We start from the raw sequence: 24,521 nt of genomic DNA on the forward strand, positions 1-24,521 counted from the left end.
AGTCGCGTTATTACCTCAGCTCCGTTCTGCAGTGCAACCCCACCACCCCCGCCCCCACCTCTTTTTCCGGTGAGATTAAATCCTTAGTCATGGTTGAGCGGTTGTGTGTGGGTGAGTACGCGTGTGTGTGTGTGTGTGTGTGTGTGTGTGTGTGTGTGTGTGTGTGTGTGTGTGCAGATGTGAGGTTAGAATACAATAGTGCTCTGGTTGTCTGGGCCTGTTCGCTGGAATGCCCTCTCGGCCCCACTCTCCTCTCGGTGCCCTTTCATCTTCTCTCCCCGTCCTCCACCTTCTCCTCCCGTCGTGCTCCTCTCCCCCTCCTTCCAGCAGCTTCCGTCGGAGTGATTAGTGAGAGGAGCTGCTGCTCTGCTGTATGGGGGGACGTAGTGTGTGTGTGTGTGTGTGTGTGTGTGTGTGTGTGTGTGTGTGTGTGTGTGTGTGTGTGTGTGTGTGTGTGTGTGTGTGTGTGTGTGTGTGTGTGTGTGTGTGTGTGTGTGTGTGTGTGTGTGTGTGTAGGCCGGTGTGTGTTCTACAGGTTGGTGCGTGTGACCCCTCTCTCCTCTCCTGTGGTTCTGCTCCCCGACCGTAGTGTGCGTGCGGGTATATGTGTGTGTGTGTGCACTGGGTGTGTGTGCTTGCAGGTGGCTCCGTGTGAACGGGCGCTCCCTCCCCTGGGTTCCCGCTCTCCCACAGCGCGGGGCCCGAGTGTGAACGTGATGGATGGGAACAGGGCGGCGTCGTGGAGCTTGTGGACTTGGCGGCGGTTTGCGCGCCACCGTTTGTTTAGTTTAACGATGGCACAGCAGACCTGGAGGGCCCTGGCTGGAAGTCAAGCGCTACCTGCCCGCTCCCGAGCGCTGGGGTGTAGTAGGCAAACACCACCACCACCACCCCCCCCACCACCACCACCACCACCCGTACCACGTCTTTGATCCCCCGCCCGGCCCCTCATCCTGGGGAACGTTTCCCAACAGATCCGCCCTGCGGCAAAACAGCACCTTTTTATTTTCTTCTCCTTCTCTCTTTTTTTTTTCTGGCGAGCTGATCCCTTTGTATACGTCTTCCTCCCCTTGTTTGCGTCGCCTCTCTCGTGCCTGCACGTGCACGTGTGTGCGCAGTCTGCCCGACTTGCACTCGAGTCACTGTTGGTTTGCCTCCGCTGCTTGGTTCTTTTTCATCTTTCTCCCTCGTCTCTTCGCTTCTGCCTCTCCTTCCGCTTACCTCTGGCCTTGGTCTACTGCATCTCTCAGCGAGTTCTGTGGTGGGACGCTTCTTTTGCCCTCGCTGAGCCAGATTATCCCTTTTATTCTTTGTTTATTTACTTCCAGCAATAAAATGTTGATTTTGGTGTATGGTACTCGGGCCCGCCGCTCCCTATACGCAGAGTATGCAGAGTGCGTAGGGCACCAAGTACATGATGGGGAACCAAAAATTTAAGTTTGTCAAAAAAAAAGAAGAAAAAAAAAGACATTATTGAATTAAAAAAATTGGTAAATTAGTTATGAAGAGGCCCACCGTTGTTTGTTCTTAATTGTATAACCTATCACTCAATTTCGGCAAATTAGATGTTTTTACCTAATATATAAAATGCCCCCCCCCCCCCCCGCTCGCGTAGGGCACCAAAACGGCCACCAGCCGCCCTGATGGTACTGTATGTTTGTTTCTTTTTTTTTTGAATTTCGATTTCACAAGCATATTATGCAATGGTCAATGATACTGATTCAAAGCCCTGAGTGATGAGGGTCTCCCATGTGTCAGCGTTATGGCACCTTCCAGCCCCCACGCTGCCCCTCTTGCTGAGCTGCTTGAGAGCAAAGCCTTCCTCCTTAACATTCAGGAGGATGAGCCTCTCTATCGCTTCTCCCCTTCAAGCCTTCCCTCTGCTCAGGCTGTTTCCACACCACAGCCCGCCAGTCTGCAGGCTGGCAGCTTCCCTGGCTACCTGTCCAGGTCATGACCCATGGCTGGCCCAGCCCACCCTTCCATCCTCGTCCTCCATCCACCCACCCATCCTTCATCTCCCGCTCTCTCTCTCTCTCTCTCTCTCTCTCTCTCTCTCTCTCTCTCTCTCTCTCTCTCTCTCTCTCTCTCTCTCTCTCTCTCTCTCTCTCTCTCTCTCTCTCTCTCTCTCTCTCTCTCTCTCTCTCTCTCTCTCTCTCTCTCTCTCTCTCTCTCTCTCTTTTCTCCTTATTTCAAAGCTGTCCATGCTTGTTTTAACACACCTCACGCTCGCGCACTCACACAGAGACACCTGAACCATTGACCTTAACAGCCTACTTACGCCAGCTTGTCTATCTCTGCCTCTGTTCACTTTTATTGACACACACACACACACCTTGGTTGTCTAGAAACGTATCTTATATTACACTCAGACATTTGCTTGAATTACATATATTTCTCAGATTACACTTCTGCTTTCTCTCTGTGACCCTTTCACACGCGTTTGTTAACTTAAGAGTACCCTGCACACGGAGGTTAAGATGTTTTTCCCCTTTTCTCACACACACACACAGACACACACACACACACACACCACCTTCCATCCTCTGGCCAGCATGTGTCTGACAGGCCCTTGGCAACACGCAGGGTGATTCCCGGGGAAGAGTGTAAATCTGGGCTCTCACTGTCTTCAAGGGGAGGGCAGGGGGGGTGGACCCTGTGCTCGGAACGTGTAGACGGAGCAGCCAGACGGCACGAGAGACGGACCGAGACTAACGTGGTCTGTATCTCGGGGGTCATGAGCATGACGCTATAACAGCCCCGGGGGTGGAAAGAAGGCGGGACTGGTTCCGCGCACGCCTAATGGGTAAAGCATGGCTGTAGAGGAGGCAAGGGTTAAGGGTTTGGACTCGTGGATGCTGTTTTATATACATTTTACGTTCACCAGGCTAATCGTTTATGGTCCGGGTGCATCTAAGTTCAGTGTGTGTGTGTTTTTCAGATCAGGCGTTCTCTCCTCGATTGATAATTATATTTTTATTTTGAAATAAATGTAGTAGAAGATGATGGCCGAGGTGTGTTGGGTTAGTTGACGCTGTCTGACATGTATCGGGTGCATGATCAGAGTATACACGGTGGTGAAACTGTACAATTTGAACTCCTTTCAGTGCCTTGGGTAGGAGAATGTCCCCAGGGCATAGGGCGGGGAGAGTTGTTGTTAAACATGCTCTGTCATTGATCAAATGTGGAGCATCTGCCTTCACTTGAAGGAAAGCTGGAGTCTTTAGATAGCAGGGGTTCAGCTCACTTGATTCCCCAGCCAGGACGCACCGGAGAATGTTTGAACTCTTCTCTCCCCGATCATTTGAACTTCACCGTGGCCTCCGATATGACTATATCTCTTTTATTATTCATAACTGAAATTAAGTATTTCAGTTATGAATAATAATGTCTTGTACACATATTAGCGCTTTCCTAAGCACTCAGAAATGTAGTTTGCATGCATCAATAATCAGTATGTGGAGGATGTTTTTTTTTTGTTGTCAACCAAGAAGGAAACAAAATGTTTTGCATAAACATTCGACAAAGTTTGGACATTTGACGGTAAGCAGGGGTCAGTAAGCAGTTAAGCTAACTGCTTGCTGACGTCCAACCTCACTGCTCACAGTGTAGCAGAAATGGCAAGTGAAGCCAGTACAGTTCCACTCTGGGAACTGTATTTAGGGGGTGTACGAGGGGAGTGTTGACAAGAAGATAAAACCGCAGAACGCAGACCTGTCCTTCACCCTCTAGGGAGAGGGAGATGAAGAGGGAGAGCGATGGGGAGAGAGAGAGAGGGCGAAGAGACGGTTAGTGTGGGAAACTAGGAAGTGGTATGAAGTGTGTGATGGAAGGAGAGCCTCACCTTCTCTCCATCTGTTTCCAGCACAGCAGGATCCCAAGAGACCTGTCCCATCGCATATCCTCTAGCGCACTCTCTCGCTCTCTCCCTCTCTCTCTGTCTGTCGGTCTCCGTCTCTCGCTCTCTCTCTGTCTCTCTCTGTCTCTCGCTTTCTCTCTGTCTCTCTCTCTGTCTCTCGCTTTCTCTCTGTCTCTCTCTCTCGCTCTCTCTCTTTCTGTTTGTCCCTCTCTCTCGCTCTCTCTCTGTCTGTCGGTCTCCGTCTCTCTCGGTGTCTGTCGGTCTCCGTCTCTCTCGCTCTCTGTCTGTCTGTCTCTCTCTCGCTCTATCTCTGTCTCTCTCGCTCTCTCTCTGTCCCCCGTCTCTATCTGTGTGATAAGGTGCTGGCACGGATGAGCTAATGGGAAAACCTTGCATTCTGCGACAGTTATGGTGAAAAACTATCCATTGCAGAATTTGTATCAACTGACTCATTTCGTGCCATGCCCTTGCCCTCGAAATGTTCGTCATTAACAATGATACTTCAGCATCAGGAAACAAAAACACTTTATTGTTTATGGGCACTGTTACGGAAAATCATCTCTTGCTTCAAAAACAGCCTTTGACATTGTTCTTTTTATCTGATGCGTAATGTTCTCAGTACCGTATCTTGCAGTCAATTCGGTCAATAAGGGCAGGAGATTTGTGTTCTGCTTGAACATTCTGTTCAATTGTAAGCCAATGTATTTGATACTAGGATTGCGCTAATGAGAGAACATTTCTAACATTAAATCCAACCAGGGGGGAGGTAACTGATCCCTGAATGATGGATTTTCTTTTAAGGACCGTGGCAAGTATTTCCTTGGAGCGTGAGGTAACTGACAGAAAAACTTAAAGGAGGAATATGATCCCATCTTTTGGGATTGGATTGGATTGGGCCAAATTGAACCACTTCTCACCATTACCCGTTTGCATGCTTTCTTCCTTGGGGAATGAAAACACGATATCATTATTATTATTATTTGATTTGAAAGTTAAGCCCGCTCATTGACAGAAGGTCAACGCTACCCAAACTTTTGAGCCACACGGAATTGCGTTTATTGCATGAATTGCTAAAGGGTTGTGGCAGACCATGTTAATTTAATGGTGTGTGTGTGTGTGTGTGTGTGTGTGTGTGTGTGTGTGTGTGTGTGTGTGTGTGTGTGTGTGTGTGTGTGTGTGTGTGTGTGTGTGTGTGTGTGTGTGTGTGTGTGTGTGTGTGTGGCTCGACAATGATTTGTGTACTCCTGTGCTTGTAAGCCTATTCGTCGTTCCACGTCGGTTGACCAGGGGCCAACACGCCGGTAGGCATGGTCCCCCCCCCCCCCCCCCCTCTGTTTCGCGTTAAAACTGTGCGGACGTCCGTGGACAGATGCATCCCCCTCCCTCGCACAATATCCCCCTGCCTATCTGGCATGGCTTCACGCTCCCAATGGCTCCCAGTTGGTCCCAGTGGCACCTAGGCTAGTCCCAAACACCTGTGAGCTGAGCCAGTAAAGGGCGGGGGGGGAGTTCCTCCTGGATTATGAACAGGATCTGAGCTCAGAGCTCTCATGTCAGCCCCATAACCCCCCGTCCCGCCCGTCCCGTCCCCCCAGGCCCATGTGGCCCCTGGTGATGGATCACCACTTAGACCCAGCGCCGGCCTCCACTGGAGTGCAAGAGGTGAGGCCGAGAAATCCTCAAACGGCCAACTAAAGGTGATTTACATCCCCGTGAGTCGCCGATGACGGTTGTCTTTAATTTACGTTGGGATACAAGTGTAGCCTCGCTGTCTCCAACCTGTAGGGTTGTGTCGTCCTTTTTTTTCCCCCATAGATTTATTCATTGTATTTGTTTTAACCAGATAAAGATGGCTGCGTTAGGTAACAGGCTGTGCGTGCTTTTTACTTTTTTTTACCCCTAAAAGATTGCTTTCTTATGAAGACGTTCCCTACATTTCCATCCAAACCAACCAACCATGAGTCACTTAAATACTAACGTTGTCACTTAATACACAATAATAGTCTAATAGATCAGGCCTCGAATTTTGCCCTTTTGAATCTGCCAGACATTTGCAGTCAGTCAACCGACCGCTGTGTTAACCCCAACCCGCTCTGCCTTGCTCGGCACATCTGCACGCAGCGCGCTCTCGCCATAACCTCCCCTTAACCCTCTGGGTGTCGACGCCGTTCAGGCCCTGCGCTCCCTCCCCACGCCGGGACGCTCCCCTCTCCCTCCTCCATCTGCTATGGACATAAGCGGCCCTGGGATTCCCAGTTGTTCCCCGGGCTGATTCATGGCTCCGTCACTTCACGGGGCCACCGGGCTGTCGACATCCACGCTCGGCCCCGCATCGGCCCCCGCCACGGCCGCCCCCTGTCACTTTTACAGCGTGACAATGATGATCCAGTGACAAATCAACCGGCGGGAAGGAGGAAGAGGAGGAGGAGGAGGAGGAGTCCTCTGTTTGTTACATTAAGAGATTACTTTGGAAAAGGATGGGTTAAGAGGGGCGGGCGGATGCTTAAACATTTGTCGTCCCCGCGTTCGCCGTGGCCTTGGTCGAAGCGGAAAAATAAAAAAAAGGTAAGTCTCCGTACGATGACAGGTCGGGAGCGAGTTGCTCTACCCCTGCGGTGACCAGGCGGTGAACCCATCGCGTCTGGAGCGGGCTTTCAGCGCCGAGTGCGGAGCCAACACCGGCTGCCCGTATCTTCTCCACCTTTTCATTACGACACCCCCTCCCACCCCTCACTCTACGCATGCCTCTCATAATCAGGAGAGCAGCCATTACTGCCCCTAAGCTCTCTCTCTCTCTCTCCGGCCCTGCCTGGGTGCTTAGTAACAGCCTCTCCTCCCTGGCACTCCTGCCCGTGAGATCCCCGCTTGTCCAGCAGAGGCACCTGGCAGCCCCCGGTCGTCTGAACAGCGGGTCAATCAAGGGCCGTTTGGGCCGCTCTCCTCTGGGCGCGCTCCTTGTCAGGGGGGGCTGAGGCCAGAAGCAGCCAGGCTTAGGGACTCTGCAGAGTGGGTGTGAGTGAGATATCATTTCATGTGAAGATCAGGCGAGAGAACGCTCTGAAAAGAGGAGGTGGGAGGGAAGGAGGGAGGGAGGGAGGGAGGGAGGGGGGGAGAGAGAGAGAGAGAGAGAGAGATACTCTGAATGGGTGAGAGTCCCCTCGGCACCCCCCACTCCTCGCTACCTCCTCCACCCCCCCTTCACCTTCCAGAATGGGCCTCTCTGGGACAGAGGCCAGAGGATTATGGGAATATTCATGACGAGATAAAGGGGCTTGGCGGCTGAATGGCCGTGTTTGGGGGCTCATCTCTTAGGTAAACAGGCTGCTAAATGGAAGGGGTTTTAGGATCCCTTGCTCCCGCGGCTCCAGCCCTGCTAAGGCACAGGCCAATGGTGACTGTCTACTTTTTTTCTTTCACTTTCTTTTTGTTGCCTTTTCCGCAGGGGCTCTCGTGAAGAAAAGGCTTGTTGTGGCCCTCCGTCCCTCCCCTCACCAACGTCTTTGGGAAACAAACAGATGGTGCAGGAGAGGGACACAAATATATCGCTTCTCACAGCGCTCTCTACCCCCCGGAATATTGGCTCTCCACAAGTACCCGTGTCTCCCCTGCTGCCGTGAAAGCTGTGGCGGCCTCATTTTAATGTCGTTAGGAATGCCTTTTATAAAGGGGGCGAGAGAGCCACCATCCTCGTACATTAAGATGTATCGCTCCGAGAGACGTATCACCCGCGCTCGGGCCACCTCTTGGATCTGCTGATTATGATCTAATAGTGTTCTACAGCGGTCAAGTGATGTGGTGTAATCGGTGAATAAAAGTGTATTGTCGTAGAGGGCGACCGAGTGCAACCGAGTGAACATGATTTAATAATCGTGGAGCATGAGGTTAGAACACTGCCATGGTTAAGGCACTCGATTCCCACGGCTGTCCCCATACTCTGACCTTACTAACTGTACCCCCCCCCCCCCCCCATCTCAACCAACAAATCAATAGGACTGTTCACCACTGGACGGGTTGAACAGTGTTGACAGCTTCCCTGCACAGATTTCCCCCACCTGTTGTGAGGGATTCCCGGCCATTCCCAGGGATTTTCAGGGATTTCCCCCCCTCTCCGGCAACCTCTGCCCTGCATGTGACCAGGGATGAACCCTGCCAGTGTTGCCAGATTTCCCGGCCAATCTGGCAACACTGAACCCTGCTTTGGGCCCTTATCTGAACGCCTTATCCCCCGATGGCTGACCCCTGCCCGATGCATCCAGCCACCCTCCGTCCCCGTAGCCTCATCGTGACCAGTCCACCATTTGCCCTTCCTTCACATGTTCTCAGACCAACCTCTGTTTGAGCTGGGGGTTTCCCATTGTGTCTATAGTGATGACAACCTTCATCATCTCCCTCATCCTCTTCATCCGCCTTCCGTGCTTAACTCGGGCAGATCGGCGAGGAGGTTGACGCATCTCCACCCACGTAGGTGAAGCACCGGAGGCTTCCGTTGAGCAGAGCCCTGTACGGGTGTAGGTCGGTGGGCGTTGGGTTGAGGTTACCGCAGGGGGGGGGGGGGGTTGGGTTTCACACCCCACACCTGCTGCTGCTGCGGTGGCGTGCGGGGAGAAGTGCTATCTCTGGCCTGCCCCCTCTAATGCCTCCATTACGGGGTGTAATCTCACCGCCATTGTGCCCGGGCCTGTTACAGAGAGTATCAAAGAGAGGGGGATTTCTCCTTCCTTCCTTCTGCCACCTGCCTTTGGTTTGGGTTTGGGGGGAGGGAGGGGAGGGGGGGGCGTGTGAGTCTGGAGAAAGGTGGAGACGGAACGGCAGCGTCATAATGCTTTCTGCCAGGACGGTAATTGTGTCTCGGCGTGGGATGGCGTTCTTTTAATAAATGTGCCTGTTGATGCCTGTCGGGATTGCCCGTTGAGATGTGGATCTAGCGTCTGAATGACTGTAGGAGTCTCGCTCGTTCCCAGCCCCCCAGGGACTGTGTCGGGGCTCTGGAGAGCCTTCAGACCCCTGTGTGCGCTCCCCCGGTTATGTAGGGGGTCTCCGCCCCCCCCCCCCCCCACGCTGCTGGGGTGTGCCAGTGCTGCTAATGTTTCAGTGTGTTTGGCGGGGTTTGTTTTTGTAGGGGGTGGGGGGGGGTTTCCAACTGTGCACAGATACAGTACGGCCGTGTTCCCCCCCCCCCCCCCCCCTCCTGAAAGGCTGCCATGTGCCTTTCATCCATCAGGGGGAAAGGGATAGCTCTGCATCAAAGGACCCCCGCACACGAACCCCCCTTCAAGCCCCCCTCCAGTCCCCCGTATTCGGTTACCCTGCGAGGCACGCACACGCCCCAACCCCCCACCCCCCCTACCTATGGGCATCCCCGAAATGGACACTCGACAACACGGTTTGTCCGTAACATCTTCCCCCGTCGACATCCACCGCTGCTTTTAAAGGAAGAGACCTAGAGAAGTCTGTTTTCTCGCTTCGATGCACAAACCCTCACCGCGTCCCAGGAAGAGCGAGCCGCAGCAGGGGGCTCGCGTTCCTGCGCATCTCGTGCGTCCGCGTGATCACTCGGGGAGACGGCGCTCAGTCCTTATTCACAGCCGCTGTTTGAGTTTGAGCTTGGTGGGGATCCAGACAGATTAGTCCGGGCTGAGGCCGGGAAGGAGGAGGAGGAGGAGGAGGAGGAGGAGGAGGAGGGCGAGCCAGCCAGGCTACTGCGGCGCAGCTGGCAACGCCATTCACCGCCTCCCTTCCTCCCCGTGAGTCCCGCTCCCTGGGACGGGAGGGCCCACCGGTGTTTGATCAGCGATTAGAGGCGTTGGCGGCGGGGCAGACGCCGTCTCGTGTGACGCTACATGTCGTACGGTCGTGTGTCCTAACCCTTTTTTTTATTTATCTTTTGAACAGCAGTCATTGGTCGCCGGGATCTTGCGTACGCATGAGCTGCCACTGTCTCTTGGCTGTGTTTCATTCTTTTTTTTGTCCCCCTCTTTCATGTGGAATGTTGTTGTTATGGTATCTCCCTCTCTCCGTCAAACTCGTGCCTCGGAGGGACGTACCATCTTTGGGAAGGGGGGGGGAGGATACACCGAGCTTTGATGTGGTGTGTAATCTAACTGGAAAGAGGTTATCCCTCAGACCCTCTTCATCAGAAGTAGTGTAAAGAGGTCCTGCCTGGAGGTTCTGTCCGTCACATATGAGAGGGGACCATCTGCTGGGGGGATGATGATGATGCTTGTGGTTAAGGAAGAGGTATTTCCATCAGGCGAAGGACAATAGCCACGGCAGTTAGCATGTGTGGGTGTGTAGGTGAAGGTGTGTATGTGTGCGTGTGTGTGCACGTGTGGGGGCGTGTGTGTGGCAGAACCTTCTTGGGGTGTGTGCGTCAGAGCTGTTATTTGACATCTTTGTTGCAGAGCCCCCTGTCGTGTATTATAAACAGTACTGCCGTAATGCCCACAAGCCCCTGGGCACTCCAAAACAAATCCAATAAAACGCGGGCGGCAGCTGGCCTTGGTTTGATACGCACGAGTCAAATGATTAACGTTCTGTGGAGTCCAGGCGGACGATCGCACGGTGAACAGTTCACGCGATGTCAACGCAGGGCGGACCCTGAAAAACACTGGATATTTGTGGGTGGAATCTGGTATTTTGATATTTGTGTTGAAATAGGCTTTATTCTCATGGAAGGTTATTTCCCAGTTTGAACACAACAGGGTCCGATTCCCCAATGTCCCTTCGAGTCTATCTGCGTGCATCCTTTAGATACATGCCTAACCCCTACCGGCTCATCGATGACATGTTTCTGAATCCACTGCAAGGATAAAACTAAGCTAAACCTGACAACTTTTTAATGATGAATAATTATATGGTTCAAGAGAAGGACTTTGACACAGCTGAAAAAATGACACACACACACACACACACACACACACACACACACACACACACACACACACACACACACACACACACACACACACACACACACACACACACACACACACGTTACCTAAATTACGAGTAAGCCAGCTGTATTTTAATATGAAATGCGATCTATATATTAAAGTTTGATACATGGGAACCATCTGAGTGGCTCCACCATTAACCCCTTGTGGCCTGGCTGCCTGTGCTTCTCCCTCTTCAGAGAAAGTGCGTGAAATCCAGGAGAAGCTTGAAGCCTTCATCGAAGCGCTCCACAAGGAGAAATAGGAGAGCCAGGTATGTGTTTCAGCATCTGGGCTTCTGACCAAGAGTTCAGAGGCAACTCTACACCAGAGACCAGCTTTATCACTCGTGGTGTCCGAACGCACCGCTGTCGGTAATAGGATGAAATACACGGCAAATTCAAGTCCAATTTTTTTGGGGGGGATTTAACTTTTCAAATAGTAAATTATTATTTATAAACTGAATTGGAAAAGAGTCAGAAATAATGAGTTATTAAGTTCTTCAAGATTGAATGTCTCAATGTGTCACATAACAACGAGCTCGAAGCCTAATTTAACATGACCATATTTGGAGCTAATGCTGATTGAGATAGATTTGAATATTTATCCAAAGAATCACACTGCACCTCTTATGTTTGCAAGAATCTTACTGTGAACCCTCGCAAAAGCCCCCCCACTCAGGCCAGTTCACCGAGCTACGCTAATTAGCGTCAAACAGTTGCAGCGCCAGTCAGTGGGCAGGACATTCACTGAGTTTTTACCTCTGAAAGTCTCCTGCCTACTTACCAGGACAGCCTCAATCGTACACATTGCGACTTAAATATTGAAATTCTTATTCTGCCTACGCCATTTGTATCATGTACCAGACGTTTTATTTTTTCCATCCATATGAATTCTTTATTATGCCCCGTATGTTGTTGTGTCATTTCCATTACTACCAAACTCGGTACTACCGTGCTGATGAGCCACGCTAATACGATGTCCTCCGGTGTTTGGTCTACAGGGGCGCCGTAGGCTGAAGTGCAGATCACTGCAACGTAACGCACTGAACTAAGGTGACTGATTCAGCTGCCCCTGTAAATGGTTGCCCCGTGCCCTCTCCTCCATCTGACCTGAACGCACAGCTCTCCCCAGCTCTCCCCAACCTGCCCAACCTGCCCCGCTGCACTCACAGAAGAAGAACCAGAAGAGATACACCAGACTCATTGCATTTCTTTTCAATTTTGTTCATTATGATTCTTTACTTTTTTGTTGATGCTGCTGCTTGCCGGATTATCGTGTGAACATCTTCAGCCCATGTGACTCGGATCAAACGGACGCAGGAGTTGGGAGAATAGAAAGAATGGAGAGTAACGTCTCCGCAATGGATCTTCACCCAGCCACCTACACAGTGCGTCAGTTAAAGGTGTGTGCCTGTGCAACAAGAGGACTCCCAACATGGCCGACAGCACGGAAAAGGACACGGAACCAACCTCCTTAAGGGTCAACAGACTTCACTCTTTCTCTCTTTTCTCCCTTTGCTGTGTCCTGCTCTCCCTTCCTTCCCCCCCCACTCCCTCCTTTTTAAATAAATGAGGTTGTGGTAAATTTTTTCAATTATTCCTTCCATGACCCACTCACTCACTCACTCACTCACTCACTCACTCAGTGTGTGTGTGTGTGTGTGTGTGTGTGTGTGTGTGTGTGTGTGTGTGTGTGTGTGTGTGTGTGTGTGTGTGTGTGTGTGTGTGTGTGTGTGTGTGTGTGTGTGTGTGTGTGTGTGTGTGTGTGTGTGTGTCGTTTGGCCTAACTCTTCTGGCACCCCTATAGGACCTTAGCTGGCCGTGTAGTTAGACAATGTGTACGGCCAAACGTGATTTGACACATCTGCTCATCATCGCCCAGTGCACTTTAATTTGCCACCCAAACTGGCTCTGAAGTAACTAATCACAACCATATCCCCCTAACTTGGTATAATGTGCCAATAATGTTTTTTATAAGTTAGTAATTTACCAGTGGTTATAAAAAGCATGGCGTATGTAATTCATTTAGGTGAGCGGTCCATTCTGTTCAATAGATTTACTAATAGCTTAAACAAGTCAGCTTAATGCCCCACTCGGACAATCTGGATACTAAAATACTTCAAGAGTACAGCTCTGCCAGCTCTTCATGCATCTGTTTGTCCCAGCCACCATCAATCTGTTCCCTAAACAAAGTCCTCATTGGACGAATGGGTTCCGTTCCAGACGTCACTGTTGGAGGTCTAGTCATTTAGTCATTATGCAAAATACCCCAAATTGCTTAAATTACACGAAACGTTGTCTGAAGCTCAATCCTCAAATCACACGAACGTTTTTGTGGGGAAGTCAGCAGAGTTGGTGTGGTATATTATGGTACGTGTGTGTGTGGGGGGTGATTATAGAGTAAAAGCTCTTTCTGGGTACCAGACTTCATTCAACCAATCACTGAGCTGGGTTTGTTTGGTCCACGATCACGTGTCAGAGCATGGGATGATGATGTGCTTCTCTGTTCAACACTTTCCAACATCAGCGCTTTGTGTAACTTCTCTCTCTCTGTCCCTCTATCCACTCACTATATCTCCCTGAGTTCAAAGGCAGCGTGGACACCACTTGTGTATATGGGGCTTATTTGTATATAGATATATTTACCGCCAATTATGCGGAGGTGAGGCGGAAAAAGTGTAGTTCACTCACACTGGATAAAAAACCCCTCTAGTGTGAGGAAAATATCCTTCTATTTCGCTGATAAAAGAATGTTCAAATTAATCTGTATTTGTTTTATGTTGTAGATTGTCATGTTTGCATGGTGTACCCCAAATGTACTTTATTTATTGAATCTCATCTGTTTTAAAGGAAAGTGCAAATAAAATGGACATAATTAAAAACGATACATCGTCATGCTCTTTTTTTTTACACGTTTTATGTTGTGACCACAACGATTTTTATTTACTATTTCAGGACATGCCTTAAGTAAGTAAAAAAGGTGCCTTGCTCGAGGATGCCAGAAAAAACGTCGACAAAAACTTGAACTCCGACATGGACACAAAGCCTTGTAGGCATAGGGAGCTGGACAGGTAGGCAGTATATGCAGTCTGATTAATTCATTTGTTGACCAGGACTCTGTTCCTTCATGGCATTTACTTGTTTGTGCCCCAAAGCCACTAGAGTGAATTCAGATACAGGTCATTATGGAGAATGTAGAGTGAGGCATCTTGCCTGGCAGGTAGACAGCACACCTGGGGGCATTGAACCCAGTACCTTTCCTGCTGGGAGGTAAAGACCCATCAGTAACCCTCTCCTGGCCCCATACAGAACAGGGTCTCATACACAACACTGCATCCACTGTTTTAACCTTGTACCTCACCTGGAAAATCAAATGTTTACGGTCATAAGCTAATAATGACTGTGTGGGGGAGACCAGCTGTGTTACCCTAGCCAAGCAACTTACCCAGAATGCACCGGGTGAGGTGGTTCCCCTCGGGGAGGGAGGTTAAATGGGAGTGGTTTCCATCCCATGGGCTCATGATGATGATGATGGTGATGATGATGATGCTTGGGCTGATACCCCCTACAGCCACATCCTACAGAGGGCCATGACCTCTATGCTCAGGGTGCAATGCTTCTTCTAGCCAAGACAGCCCCCATCGCTGGATATCTCCAGAGGGCCACTACCCCCCCCCCCCTCCCACCCTCGCCCCAGCCCGGGCCCCGGCTGCAGCTACTTGTGCCTGGGGAGGGGTTACAGGCAAGGTTGGGGAGCAGGGAGGCTGATTAATAAGGCCGAGGTGAGGAGGTGTCCTGCACTCCCAGACAGGCCGGCCTCTCCTCTTTCATAAGAGCCCAGGTTGTTACCGCATCTCCACAGGGCCTGTGGGCAACACGCAGTCGAGGAGGAGGAGAGGGAGGTGGTGGAGGAGACCGGGGGGGGGGGGGGGGGGTGCATCACCTGGGGCTCCACACTTGGGAAATCACCCCCCCACTCCCACCCACCCACCCACCCTTCACGTCGGCATACGGTTGGAAGACAGAAGAAAAAGCGGGGGAGTGCGGTTGAGGAAAAATAGAAAAACAAGTGAAGGGAAGAAGAAAAGCTAATGACTTTGTAGCGGCCCTGAAAAGAGAAAGGGGGGAAAAGTCAACCTTCAGCAGAACGCTTTTGTGCCATCAGATCGTCTCATTCTGGGGGTGGCGGAGGGTTAGGGGGTCTGGGGGGGGGGGGCGGTGAGGGGGGGCCCGGACACACTATACGCCCATTAGCATCTGCAAAGGCCGTCACGTTGACTAATAGCCGGTGCCACAACGGCACAGTGGCTCAGCTTGTGTTTTTTCCTCCCCAGGCCTTTATGCGGTGGACACAAAAGGGCGGCCCAAGGAAAGACCTGTCAAACACGGGCCCGGAGCAGCCGACACGCACAAAGCATCATTTCTAGTTACCCGCAAGAAAATGAAAAGACTGCTGTTGTTGCTCCTGTTTAATCCCCCTCTCTCTCCCCGACCCCCATCACGCGCACACACACACACACGCACGCACACGCACACGCACACGCGCGCACACACACACACACACACACACACACACACACACACATACTCACGTTGAGATTTCTGAATGTAAAGTGCTCTACAAATTAAATATATTATTATTATTTATACACACGCTAATGCGCATACACACAGACGCACACACGTATCCGCAAACACAGACACACACACAAACACACACACACACACACACACACACTCAAACATACACACAAACACACTCAAACAAACACACTCAAACACACACACAAACACCCGTACACACACACACACACAAACACCCGTACACACACACACACACATGCACACACACACACACACCAGTTATCTGCATGTGTGGTGTGAGGGGTGGGGGGGGACCAGGCATGTGGTATACTGCGCTGAAAACACTGAATAAGGGAAGGGTGAAAAGAGGTAATAAATTGTGGGTCGGGGGCGTTTGGTGGCATTTGCAGCCGTGTTGGAGGGTGTTGGCCTGCTTGTGCGGGTGGCGGGCTTTGTTCTGAGTGATCTCTGTCTCTCTCCCCTCTCCCTCTCGCTCCGTGAGAGGGAGAGTGATGGGAGGCGGTGGGAGAAAGAGAGATGCTGACAGCCGTAGTCCAATAACCCGCCCGGCTCTGAGCTCTGGGCGCTGGGAGAGTTCTGAGATGAGTGTAAACGTGTTGCTTTTTTCCCATGTTTTTCTTGGAAATGTTGACAGGAAATTCATTCCCGTTTCCGTTGAATTAATCGTACGGAAAAGTAAATTGATAGAGGGGGGGGGGGGCGCATGGAAGGAATACAAATAGAGGACTCCATTGAGAGCGAATCTGGAATACTCTAATGCCAACGGAATAACATAACATATTTATAATATATTACCACGGCGTTGCTAATGCGTTTCGAATTCAACCCAACAGTTTCATGGCAAATATTCCAGGACCCGGGTCATTACGCTAAACAACTCAACATTCCCCCCCCCCCCCCCCCCCCCCCCTTTGATCCGTACAGTGGTAAACGCGACTCAAATTGCCCCTGCGGACCAAAAAAAAACAAACAAAAATAAAAAGATGTCATGTATCTGAGTTTAATGGAGCAGGCTGATGAATGGGCTTGGATGTAAATCAAACCGATATCGCCCTGGGAGTCCGAGCTGCCAAACTGTTAAATGTTATCACCGGCTTGTTGAACCAACAGACCCCCGCGCCCCCCCCCCTCCCCCCCCTGTCCCGTCTCTGTTCCAGAGGCTAACAAAGCCGTGCACTGTCCCCCCGGGCTGGCTGCTTTCTGCACGCTACACAACAGAGCGCACAATTGCCCATTGTGTTTGTAATGTCGCAGGCATCTTCCCTGTGCGCTGTGGGGTCCATTCCAGCGCTGAATTAGACCCGTGGGGATTTCAGCCACAGTCGCGGGGGGTCAGCGACCTTCTCAATCACACCCCTTACACACACACACACACACACACACACACACACACACACACACATGCAAACCCATGCGCACGCACACGCACACACATATTCGCACGCACGTGGGCACACACACACACACACACACATATGCACACATGCAAGTGCGTACACACACACATGCACATACACATATGCGGGGAGTGGACCCATGCACACACACACGCACACACACACACACACACACACACACACACATCTCTCCTTCTCAGCCCCTGAAAGCTTTGATAAAACGGCAGAGATGGTAGAGCGTTTGAGGGGGGCTTGACTTTCAATGTGGTGTGTGTGTGTGTGTGTGTGTGTGTGTGTGTGGGCTCATATGTGTGTGAGTACGTGTGATGTCCATCACTTCATGTTCTTCTCACCATTCATCGCCATGACCTCATAGGCTCACGCTAAGCGGACGTCATCAATTGCTCTCTCTATGCAGCGTTACTATATTCTACATGTATCCCCGCTATACTTCCCAGGGGCTGGGCGTCCCCTCCCACACATTGAGCCGCCAGATGCACACGCTGAGAACAACCAGCGTCTTGTCAGGAACAGCTCGTTCATTAGAGTTCCTGTTTCTAAAAACACAGCCGCCTCCCAGACACACGGCAAACACAAAGTCATGAAAAATACATTAGCCAGCTGAAACGCACAGGAACAGGGATCGGAAGACTTGAGATACAGACTGACTGCTTGTGTGTGCCCGTGTGTGTGTGTGCGTGCGTTTGTGCGGGCCAGTGTGTGCGTGTTTGCGCTTGTCGAAGGCTTGGATTGGAAAATGCAGATAAGGGTAGCGGTTGCCATGGGGAAACACATCACCACGCAAGAGGTTCCAGAAGCAGGAGGGGGGGGGAGAGAGAGAGAGAGAGAGAGAGAGAGAGAGACGGAGGGAGGGAGGGAAGGGGGGTGGAGAGAGAGAGAGAGAGACAGAGAGAGAGAGAGAGAGCTCTTCCTCCCACACGGAGGAGGCCCGTCAGGCCTGGGACTGCATGGACTTAGAGGGATTATGCATGCATTCATGGCAGCCCATGGTCCCTGCAGGTGAGCCTGGAGCTCCCCCAGCTTAGCCTTTAGGTAAACACTGACTCCGGAGGGGGGGGGGAGAGCGGGCCCATGAAAAGCCTCTGTTGCCCGGCTCTGAAAGTGTATCTGCCCAAACCGGTTACGTCAGGACGAGTGGCCATCTCCTCCGTCTTTATGGGCGAGCCCCGCGGGGGCCAAGGGCCCCTCCGAATGAGGATCCTGAGGGCCTTAAGTGCCGCAGTGTGGCCGCACCAGAGGACGGTCTGGTGACATTACTTGACTGGTCGTCAATGAGGCCTTTAGCGACCGCTAAGGCCAAACGCAAACAGGGAGCGGCCGAGCGAGTGGGGGGCTTGTGAATGGGCGCTGTTTCCTCCTCGATTCCTACGCGGGGCTGAGGGGGCCGGCGGTCGTATCGTAGCAGCGCCCCGCTTGTGTCCGAGACGAGAACCAACCCAGACGAGGCCTGTAGCGCTAAAGGGATCAAGTCGGTCGGGGAGATCTTTGTCTTCGTCTGGAAAACGTTGAGATTGAGATTCAAATTTGGGCTTGTGCTTTTAATTGGATTTGCAATTCTTTTGGATTGACATGTGTTTTAGGAGGGGAAGCTTCGGAAAACAGGCTTAAGATAATGCAATCGGTGTTCTACGGTCCAGCACGTCTCCCCCGGTCTTGTGTTCCTGAAACACTCACCGCTTTGTTGTAAACGTACTTATTCAATGTTTTCAGGAATTTGTGACGGCTCCAACTGTCAATCTGTTATCTTTTCACATGACCTCTGCAAACACACAATGGCTGAAGGAAATCTGATTATCAAGGATGTCGGAGGTTCATATGTTGAAGACACAACGTTGAATTGAGAAGTTGATGTCATTTTCGGCGGCTTCTATGTGACATGAGGTGAAGAAATACTGAACAAAACAATTTAAATAACAGAAATAAAATGTTTTAAAGTCCCATGGAATAAATAAGACAAGCATTTATATTTCATCAAACTTTCCTCAAACTAACTAATCGTCTTTTTATATATATATCATCCCATCCATCCATCAATCCAACCACCTATTCATCCCTCCCTCCCTCCCTCCCTCCCTCCCTCCCTCCCTCCCTCCCTCCCTCCCTCCCTCCCTCATTCCCTCCCTCCCTCCCTCCCTCATTCCCTTCCTCCATCTATTGATTAATCAAACTGAAAGAGACACTTTCCTGTCCCACTCCTCTTGACTCCATCCTCTCCCTCCATTTCTACCTCCATCTTCCCCTCTGTTTGCTCACCTGCTACCCCCCCCCCCCCCCCTCCGGCTGCCCTCCTGACCTCTGACCTCCCCTCTCAGGCCAGGGCAGGACTGGGCGACCTCCTCAAATATTGGAGCAGGCGCCGACTGTATTGGGACGGACTGGACGTATTGGGAGCGGTTCCCCGGTTACCACACAACTGCTTTGTCTCCATTGTCCAGCACTGAAGGTTGACTGCTAGCAAGACAAGACCTGCTTCGCTCTTCTGTTTGTGAGTGTGTGTGTATGTGTGTGTGTTTAGAGGCACGTGTGTGTGTGTGGTGTGTGTGTGTGTGTGTGTGTGTGTGTGTGTGTGTGTGTGTGTGTGTGTGTGTGTGTGTGTGTGTGTGTGTGTGTGTGTGTGTGTGTGTTCCCCTCTGTGGGCACCTCAACCGTGTAAATGTGCTAATGACCCTTGTTTTCTCAGACATGCTCCACGTTGTGGTAGTAGCTCATTCTGAGAGCAGTGTGCAATCATAACAGGTGTGTGTGTTCCTCTGTCTCCAGGGTGTCCAGAGTGTGTCGGCTCTGGAACACGGCGGCCACCAGCCCCGGCCTGTGGCGCAGTGTGTCCATGGGGTTCTGTTGGATAACGCCCAGCAAGACGCAGACGCCCAGAACAGAGGAAAAGATAAAGAACACCGTCGGTTGGCTGGCCTCAGATAGGTCAGGAAGGATGCTTGAGCGGGGGCTGTTCTGTTTGTTTTTAACATCGGGGAGCTTCCTGGATATGATCACAATGGCGATGAAAACAATGAAATGTGTCTGTTGTTTTCTAGATTCAGCCAGCTTAGAGAATTCACTCTTAACCACTGGAAGAAGAATGTTGACTACGCTGTAAAAGTAAGTGCTTTTCAAACTAAGTTTTAAAGCATACAAGCATCCAAACACACCCCCACAAACAGACATATAGGCATACTGGTCTTCATAATACAGTTAGCCCTTTACTCTCATAGTTTGATTTCCTATTGATTTTTACTTTATTTTTAATATATGCTTTATCTTTTTAATTGTATGCATTCAATATTGAAATGTGTGCAGTCTTTTGAAATGTACTTTAAAATGCGCTGATTCAATTCCATCTTTTGAATGTTCCACCCCTGCAGGTTGTGTCCCAGTCGTGCCCTCAGCTTGCCTCCCTCAATCTGTCCTACTGCACGGGCGTGACTGGACAGGCCTTCCTGAGCCTGGCAGAGAACAGCCCCTCTCTACAGAGCATCAACATGCAGTACTCGGAGGTAGCAAAAGCCGAAAGAATCGTTGTGCGTTAACAGAGCCAACCCCTGTGCATAACAGAGTGATTAATCTCCTTGACCTCTGCAACACTTTTTGTGATAAATGTGTTGCAAAACTTGCACTTGTAGCCGTGGGAATGAGAGCGCAGGTTTGGTAAAACTCAGCCCCTTTGGTTCGGTAGTGAGCACCCTTTGGAAAGGCAAGACTGCAGTGCGAACAGAGCACTTTGTCTTCTGATTTGATTTCTCATTGGTACTGTGGTGGGAATTTCCGGGCCCACGTCAATCATAACTGTCTAAACTGACCAAACCAGGTAGAATAGAATCATCCGAACTAATAAAACTTATTGTCATGTACTTGGGTAATAACGGTACAATAAAATACAGCAATCATACAAACAAACAACAAAACAAACCATACAATGACCCAACGGATGGGAAATCTCTGCATCCCTCCAGAGAGGTTGACAAGCTGAAACTCTGCTCCACATATGATGTGTGATGGAAAATTGTATCATGTTGATTCCCCTTCATCATGTAAGCTCTGTCTTCTATTCCTTGCATTGTCTAGCCACTCTACTTGTTCCTAGCGTTATCTAACGTTGACCTTTGTGCCTGGGGTATACCGGTCACGAGGGAGCAGAGATGCATTCATCTCCTTGATGAGAATACAGGAAACTCTGTCCTTAACATGCCCTGAACATTATTTGAATTGATCATTGGTAATTGTAATGTGGGGTCTCATATAGGTGACTTCTCAGTTGGACCCTTTCACCCTTGACCACCCCAAGGATGTCAGCGAAAAGGCCAATCAACAAATCAACAAAAGTTACAGAAACCGAATGGGAAAATATCATTTTCCCATCACAGTACCCCCCCACTCCCTCCCTGCTCTCCCTTCCAAAGCTACATGTCCAAATGTTGCAACACATGCATCACAAAATGTTGCAAAAGTCAAGGGCGGGCCGATTTCTCACTTTGTCATGTGGGGGGGGGGGGGCATTTGTGAATATTTTCTCTCTGACCTCACGTCCAGGAACCCGAGTTTGTAAATGGGTGGATGCAGAAAGTACCTTTTATATGAGGGAAAAATATAGACCCTTGAGTTATTTTCCCTTCATGCAGGTCCTGCGGGTTTTAACACCCGTTTGACCTGCTGTGCTCTCCTTGGCTCTAGTACCAGGTGGAAGGTCTCGCTCAGCTGCTGAAGACCAACGGCGGCAAGATCAGGAAGTTCCTCTTCACGCACGGGTCCAGGAACGACATGCTGCTGGCCGCTCTCTCCGTACGTACTAATCACACCGCGCGCGCGCGTGTGTGCGTGTGTCCATAAGGAATGAAAATTGTGCGCAAACAGGTTAGAATAACCGGATACTATGAAGTATTACATGTAGTGTTCCAACTTTGCGGTAGCCTAAAAAAAAGTGTTCACTTCAGTCCCCTCAAGAGGTTTTTCCCCCTTGTATGCTAATCTCTCTTCACCTATATTTACATTTACGGCATTTAGCAGACGCTTTTATCCAAAGCGACTTACAATAAGTACATTTGTCATAAGAAGTGCATCAATATATCGCTGTCGGTGAAGAAAGGATGTGTATCACTAATGGACACACGGCCAGACTGACGGCATCATGGAAATGCAGCCTTTTCACACATTGGCCAAATACTATATATACTATATAATACTATAATAGCCGAATACCGGATATTCGGTGCGTCCCTATTTAAAGACGTGTAGTAGTAGCACACGCTCTACGTGTTGTATATTATCTTTCATAGAGAGGATGCTGCCCAGATCTAGAGTTCCTGGAGATCAACTGGAATGTCCAGAAAGGCGGGTTTTGCGAGCTTCCTATCCACATCCAAGCATTGCAGCATGGCTGCCCCAAGCTGAAGGTGAGCTTCTGTTGACCTAACACTGCCATGTTTCGGCCTCATGACAACTCAAACAATCAATCCATGAATTGTGTGTTCACCTCCCTGCCCCATGGGCTTATTTGCATATAGAATGAATCAACCCATCCATCATACATAGGCGCAATCCCATTTCTACCCCTTACCCCTTCCCCTTACTCCTCCCCCTTGTTTCGAAGGGGTAAGGGGAAGGGGTAAGGGGGTAGGAATGGGATTGGGCCTTAGACTCATAGACCCATGGTTCCGATTTCCCCCCGGCGAATCCACCAGACGTTCCGGTTGCTGAACGTCGTCCTGGGGCGTAAGACGATCAGGAACGCGGAGGTCTCTGCGCTGGGCTTCCCCCAGCTGGAGGAGCTGTGCATGGCCACCTCCTCCAGCTGCCCGACCAGCGACCGCGACCTGTGGGACCTGCTGCTGGCCTCCCCCAAGCTGCGTGTGCTGGACCTGCGAGGCTGCTTTTATATTAGTGCACCCGGGCTGGCGGCCCTGCCCTGTGAAGGTAGGCCGGAGGCCGCTTTAAAGGTCCCAGATCACACCACCAGGTGTGAGTGATTAGCCGTTTCAAGCCGTTTTGAAAATCTCCTTCTCGTGACATCACACGTGGGCGTGTCCTCCTAGATGTGTGCTGGATTGATCAGTGTACCAGCAAAACGTAACAAAACGTATCCGTCATACATCTAGGTGGACACGCCCACTTGTGATGTGAGAAGAGGCAGGCTTGTAACGGCTGGTCATTCTCACACCGTGTGCTATAATATGGGACCTTTAAACATTTTAAAGCCAGTTAAACGATGGGTCTTTCGGTACAGCGATAGATGTTGTGTAGCATTCAAACTTCCATGCTCTTCCCAGCTAACACAAGTGTACTTGTTTTCATTCAAACATTTGACTTCAGTGTGCACCAACGTCTCCCCCAGGTGAGACAAATAGGGTGTAAGCCCATATCCGAATCTAAATAGTTGAATACTGAGACAGGCGAATTCAGCCATAACAGCTGTTCTCTGATAATTTCACTCACTGATATGATAGAATATAATCGTCAATAACCCTAAAATGTACTCCCTTAAATCTCACCTACAGCACCATTTAAATAATATAAAGTTTTATATTACGTTATGTGTCGTAATACTTCTATAGCAATGTAAATATATTTATTGTGATTGTTATACCTAGATTATTAAAGTCCCTCGTTGTGTTTGATCCCTGCCCCCCCCCCCCCCCCCCCCCACCCGAGCTGGAGTGTCTGTTCTGGGGTCAGTACTTTAACTCCAAGTGTAACTCCTGGCCGCCCCCGGCCAGGAAGGACCTCCACAAGCTGACGGAGAAGTGGAGCCGCAGCTTGCGGGAGCTGGACCTGGCCAACCAGCTGTTCAGCGAGGAGGACCTGGAGCTGGCCCTGGGCCACCTGGCCCGGGCCCCGGACGCCGACACCCTGCGGTCCCTCAACCTCAGCGGGACCCGGATCAGCGCCCCTGCCCTCAGGTCCGGTACTCAGGGCTCTTGGAACGGTTGATCGACTATGACAATTATAATTGCTATGATTAACATTATTGCGTTTCTGAATGTTATATTAATTATATTGTTATTAATCATAACCAATCATCATTGCTATTATTGTGAAAATATTGTTGTTGTTATTATTATTAAATTAATATTGTTATGAATATCAATATGTGTATGATTATTATTAAGATTATAATTATCATGAATTATGAACTATTATATCTGTAGCTCAACCGTTAGTGCATGGCATTATGACTGCCAGGGTTAGTGGTTAATTTCCGACCAGAGCCACTTAAAATGTCATGGTATTGAGTTTGGATTGAGCCCACAAGCTATTTGTTAGCCATTCTTTGCGCAAATGTTCTTTATCAAATGTTTCATTTAATGTCAATGATCTGACACACACTTTCATTCAGTGTTTAATAGATGGGTTTATCAAGGAAAACGAAATACTAAGAGAAGAACATACACTGGTTTGTTTAAACCATTTGGGTGTTGAACTTACAAAACCACTAATGTGTGTCTTTCCTTTTTTTACAGGTTGATTATTCAGCAGTCGACAGCGCTCAGCTATCTCAATGTAACCTCGTGTCGCAATCTTCCCCGTGGCCAGAAGAGGGTGCACCGCGGCCATGAGGAAATCAGTCAGTTGCTGGTGGCGCTGCAGTAGCTCAGGGGCTTAATTTTTTTTATATTCATAAAGCCAATCTTTGTATATAAAGTGTCAGGTCTCTTTTAATATTAAAACATTTGAATCTGTTTGTTTGATTAGTATCCATTATTTTATAATATCTTTC

General features: G+C 50.1%; 2 protein-coding genes across 6 annotated transcripts in view; both read left to right on the top strand.

The window, feature by feature from the left end:
- opa1 (OPA1 mitochondrial dynamin like GTPase) overlaps nt 1-13,699 on the top strand; it is a 44,839-nt gene extending 31,140 nt beyond the window's left edge. For all 5 annotated transcript variants that reach the window (XM_056604405.1, XM_056604406.1, XM_056604407.1 and 2 more), the window contains 2 exons: nt 10,992-11,065; nt 11,795-13,699. In XM_056604405.1, coding sequence (XP_056460380.1) covers nt 10,992-11,056 — 65 coding nt within the window. In that variant the 3' untranslated portion in view covers nt 11,057-11,065; nt 11,795-13,699. The remainder of the gene's footprint in view (nt 1-10,991; nt 11,066-11,794) is intronic.
- Nucleotides 13,700-17,802: 4,103 nt separating this feature from the next.
- LOC130393491 (F-box/LRR-repeat protein 6-like) lies at nt 17,803-24,437 on the top strand. The gene is made up of 10 exons (XM_056604169.1): nt 17,803-17,815; nt 17,946-18,063; nt 19,577-19,735; nt 19,849-19,912; nt 20,176-20,307; nt 21,482-21,589; nt 22,084-22,200; nt 22,489-22,743; nt 23,456-23,703; nt 24,265-24,437. Exons 1-10 carry the CDS (start codon nt 17,803-17,805, stop codon nt 24,392-24,394), a joined length of 1,344 nt encoding a protein of 447 aa, XP_056460144.1. The 3' UTR covers nt 24,395-24,437.
- The last annotated feature ends 84 nt before the right edge of the window (nt 24,438-24,521 follow it).

The sequence above is a fragment of the Gadus chalcogrammus genome, chromosome 12 (assembly GCF_026213295.1).
Source record: "Gadus chalcogrammus isolate NIFS_2021 chromosome 12, NIFS_Gcha_1.0, whole genome shotgun sequence".
Classification (NCBI taxonomy): Eukaryota; Metazoa; Chordata; class Actinopteri; order Gadiformes; family Gadidae; genus Gadus; species Gadus chalcogrammus.